Genomic DNA, 5,112 nt, shown 5'->3' with positions numbered 1-5,112 from the left:
CTGAACGCGCTTCAAGGTGCTAGTTATCACCTTTAAAGCCCTACATGACTTAGGACCTGGATATCTGAGAGACCGCCTCCTGCCACATACCTCCCAATGGCCAATAAGATCTCACAGGTTGGGCCTTCTCCAGGTGCCGTTGACCGGACAATGCCGGCTGGTGGCCCCTCAGGGGAGGACCTTCTCTGTAGCTGCTCCGGCCCTATGGAACGATCTACCCGTAGAGATCCGGACCCTTCCCACTCTCTCGGCCTTCCGAAAAGCCACTAAAACCTGGCTATTCCGGCAGGCCTGGAGCTGTTGACCTCATGAACGAGGTCCAGCCCCACCTAGACAAAATGTATGGTGTGTTGTTTTTAAATTTGTTTCTCTTTTTCTATTTTTAACTCTTATCTTTTATCTTGTTTTTGTAAGCCGCCTGGAGTCCTACAGGATTGGGCGGCATATACATTTATTAAATTACCAATTACTAATTACTAATTATCTATCATCTATCATCTATCATCTATCATCTATCTATCTATCTATCTATCTATCTATCTATCTATCTATCTATCATCTATCTACACACACTGTAATGAGCTGGATGTTTTTGAAATAAATATGAGCTGGATGTCAAGCTGGATGTTTTTGAAATTACAAATGAACATGCATATATAATTAATATATAAATGAATCCAGTTGAAATTGTCATTGATCTAAACAGTCTAATCTTCCCATTCTTAGACCAAACAAGAATACATTGGAAAGAAAATGACATATTTATTACAGGGAATCATCAGGTTAAGAAAGAATTCTCTTCCCTACCTCTGTCTTTAACCTGAACTTATATTTAAATGGGAATTTATACTTACAAACAGACTACCTATTACATTGGACTTCCTCAAGCTGATGAGGTGCTTAAACTGCACTATGCTGTCAGGAACCCATAAAAATTGTTGAAAACAGGCTGTATATGAAAAATGCACAGCTTCACCACTTTGTCAGCCCGAAGAAGAAGAATGCCATCTGCCATATTTATTAACAGCCAATTTACATCTAGGGTTTGTCTTTAAATTATATGTTTTTAATCTGGATGCTGCCTGTCAGGGGTGGGTTGCTGCCAGTTCAGCCGGATCGGGCGAACCAGTAGTAGCAGTGGCAGGAGACTCCGCCCACCTGCCTGGATGCTTCTGCGCATGCACAGAAGCATTGTGTACACGTGAGCATGTGGCCGCGAGTTAACCAGAAGTAAAAATAATAGAAATCCACCACTGCTGCCTGTATGTTTCTCAAATTAAGCTCTGATTCTTCCAAAAACTTTTCTTATTTACTGTATTCAAAATGAACCTCCACACAGTGAAAATCTGGGACATTATTTTTGCTTATCCTTTACCATACAAATCACAGTTATTGTTCCAGGACTAACTTAAAAAAAAAATGGGTAATTTAGGGAGAGAATTAACTCAAAAACATCTGAAAATGGTAGTGAGAAAATGTCATCCTGTTTTCTTTGCTGTTCCTTTGATTACATGTTGTTTATTTCGTAGCTGGCTTAGACGCATTCATCAAGTTTCTGAGAAGTGAGTTTAGTGAAGAGAACATTGAGTTTTGGATGGCATGCGAAGAGTATAAGAAAAGCAAAGATGCTTCCCAACTCCCACTCAAAGCAAAGACAATTTATGAGACATTCATTGAAAGAGAATCACCAAAAGAGGTACAGTGAAAATACTTCTCTTAACACAACTGGTCTTCTAAAATCTTAAAGATTCTGTCTGCAGGGAGAGGATGTCAAGGTAATGTTCACGACATACATGTCCTCTTGACTTCTCTGCCCTCCACCCTATCCCAAATCTCAACATTGAAACTTATTTCTGGGAAAATTTGCAATAGCATTGAGTTTTGTACCATTGAATGTCATTTGGAATGAATCCATTTTTGAAAAGGGTTAAGATTATTTATAACGTGCTACCACAAGAGTATCCCAGAAGTGAAACTGGAACAAAGAGTGAAACTATCACTTGCTGAGAACTTTATCTGTCTATTTTTATTGCTACTTGTACTGTATAAGAATTATTCTTTCTCAGTCTTCTGAAGCAATAATTACTGGTGCAATTATTACATGCAAGTTATTACTGACACATTGGCAAGATTTCAGATAAGACAAATGAATAAAATGAATCATCAATCTGAGCACAGTATTTAGAATAATAACTGCAATGCTTTAAGTAGATTAAAGAAATTGATTGCAGATTTGTTCAAAAGACAAGAGTTAAGGATGCATATTAATTACATGTAATAGTAAATAAATATTCAGATATACTTCATGCATTGGCTTAGATGTTATTTATACTTACCTATCAAATGTCTATCATGTGTCATGTATTGAAGAAAGGAAAGCAGCTACATAGCATGTGGAATTATGTCTAGGGGATGATTATGAATTGTGCAATCGATTAGAACATTCCAGTCAAGTGATGGTCATACAAATTGAACAAACTAAGTTATAGAAAGAAACTTTTTTTTCTTCCTCCTTGCAGATATTGACAAAGATTAAAACTAACTCTACCCTCCTTTTGAAACAATATAACATTAGTACAACTGGAGAGGTATCCATTCTAAATCCTACTAAATAAGTGATGAACATTGTTAATGCTTTACTGTGCTCTGTTCAATTTTCAGAAAAAAAAATTAATTGGAGCACACACTTCTTGTCACTGAAAAGCTACGGTGCCCCACTTCAATTTTGTTTGTTCTCATATAAATGTTCAGCACTTTAAATTCGATTTCCAGAAAGTGCCTCGGAGCATATAGAATGCAGATGTTGCCCTTGTCTGTAGTATGTTACAGCAGCTGCGATGTGATCCCAGGCAAAGACCCAGCTTGTCAAGGTGTTGCAGGCAGGTGTTTACGGTTTCTCGAATAGATATCCAGTTGACATAAGCCTATGAGACATATGCTCCCTAAAGACTCATTATTAAAAATATTCCCATCACACTTCTTGACCATGCTTCTCATAAAACTTGAATGTAGCAGATTTCCTTGCAATACTTGGGTAAGAACGTATATAGGATAAGAAGTCAATACTTTATATCCATGATGGTGAACCTATGACACATGTGCCACATGTGTCATGCAGAGCCCTCTCTGCAGACATGCGAGTTGTTGCCCTAACTTAGCTCCACTGCGCATGTGCACGTGCTTCCCGCTGGCCAGCTGGTTTTTGGGTCTGTCGCGCATGAGTGGAGGTTACCTGCGCATGTGTGGGATGTGCAGGAGGGTTGTGCACACATGTGTGGGATGCATGCATGGGGATCTTGCACACATGCTCGGGGAGGGGCGCATGCAGGGGTCACATGCGACTGCATGGGGCGGTGGGTCACACATGCAATGCATTTTGGGTGCATGTGTGCGTGTACTTTCAGCAAACAGTGATGAAAAGGTTAGGCATCTCTGCCTTATATGGACAAATTGGGAATATCCAACAACCTTCCATTTCATCAAATGTTTTCTTCTTTTTTTTGTCTAGGTCAACCTTGATTTTAATACCAAAGCCTCTGTAAATCAGAATATGGCTCATCCAACGCTCAACACATTTGATGCTGCACAGAACAAGATTTATGCCCTGATGGAACAAGACAGTTATCCGCGCTTCTTGAAGTCTAACCTTTACTTAGACTTCCTCCATGGCAGACCTTTAGGCTGCTCAGCTCTTCGACGGAGATCACGTTCTTTTACCTTCAATGACTTCAAAGGTGCCCAGCCAGATTTTGCTGTCTGGCTGTAAAAGTTAATTTCCTTTCGACCCCCATCTTCATGCCAATGAAGGGGCATCATTGCCTCAAATACTTTAGATAGGGGAAGTTATCATAGAACCCACAGAATTGTTTCTATTTTATTTTTATCTTGTTTACTTGATGATCAAATCCAAAGGTTTCATTTTCATTTATTGCATGGATGGTCAAGATTTTTTTTACTCTCAGATACTCTTTATTAAATAAGGCCTTTCTGAGCTGCAAAAATTTGGATGACCATTAAAGAGCAACAAAGAATTAGTTTTATATCTCTTCACTGCAATCTAGTGATCATCTGTATTTCTGCAATCCATGTATAGTGCACCTAATAATGTGAAGGCCAAATCCGTAATAAACAGTAGCACATTTAACAATAATGGCTATGGATATGCACACTCATAAATAGAAATATGTTTATTGTGTACAAAACCTAAATACAATACATGGCATTAAAGCAGTGAAATCCTGAGTCTTACAGTATGGGAATGATTTTTGTAAGAACATCAGATAGCATTATTCATCCAGCATTAGAACTTCCAGTTTGCTTTCTTTATATTCTATGAAGCCATATATCACATTTTGAGACATGGCAAAGTGTGAAAATATTCAGGCTCAACATTATGCTTCCTAATGTGAAAGAGTGAAGAGATAACATTCAACAATTTAGAAAGAATAAACACATTCTCAGAAGTTTGGTTTTAAATGTGACCTAGAAAAGCATTGAATAAATTGAGGAACAAGAAGTATATATGCCTAGGATAAATTCTTTAGAAATTCAGTTTGGTATAATAGTAAAGGCATCAGGCCAGAACCTGAAAAACCACAAGTTCTAATCGTGCTGAAGCATGAAACCTGTTGGGTAACCTGGGACCAGTCTAGGAAGCAGACAACAGTAAATCATGTCTGAAAACCTTCCCAAGAAGTCTGGAGGGCCCTTATCCAGGCAGTTATAAGGAGTCAATTCTGATTTGACAGTACACACACAACCAAAAACAATAAATCTTATAGAATGTAGGGGAATTGGTGCCTGATTAAATCTTCTTAGGATAATGTAATTAAAAAACAAAGAGGGCACAGAATTGTCCTATTTTCCCTTTCCTGTGAAACCACGATCAGAAATCTTTTTTGACGTAGGTATAAAATTGTAAGAGAGGACCGATAATTCAGAAAAAAAAAAGAATATTTAAAAACTGTTCAAATCTGCTGTCAAGGATACAAACCCAGGATTTCACAAAGTACAAGTGATGGATTGCCATGGGAACCGGGTACTTAGAGGACTCTTTGTTAGAATTAGGCCATTTGAGAAACCTCTGATTAGGAGTAAAGGAATAGACTAACC

At 38.2% G+C, this 5,112-nt stretch overlaps 1 protein-coding gene across 1 annotated transcript; it reads left to right on the top strand.

The window, feature by feature from the left end:
- Positions 1 to 572: 572 nt before the first annotated feature.
- LOC116514501 (regulator of G-protein signaling 18-like) lies at positions 573 to 4,824 on the top strand. Its single transcript, XM_032226068.1, has 2 exons — positions 573 to 1,696; positions 3,509 to 4,824. Exons 1-2 carry the CDS (start codon positions 1,595 to 1,597, stop codon positions 3,764 to 3,766), a joined length of 360 nt encoding a protein of 119 aa, XP_032081959.1. The 5' UTR covers positions 573 to 1,594; the 3' UTR covers positions 3,767 to 4,824.
- Positions 4,825 to 5,112: the final 288 nt, after the last annotated feature.

This window comes from Thamnophis elegans, chromosome 11 (genome assembly GCF_009769535.1).
Source record: "Thamnophis elegans isolate rThaEle1 chromosome 11, rThaEle1.pri, whole genome shotgun sequence".
NCBI classification, from domain to species: Eukaryota; Metazoa; Chordata; class Lepidosauria; order Squamata; family Colubridae; genus Thamnophis; species Thamnophis elegans.
This window is presented reverse-complemented; position numbering and strand designations above follow the sequence as displayed.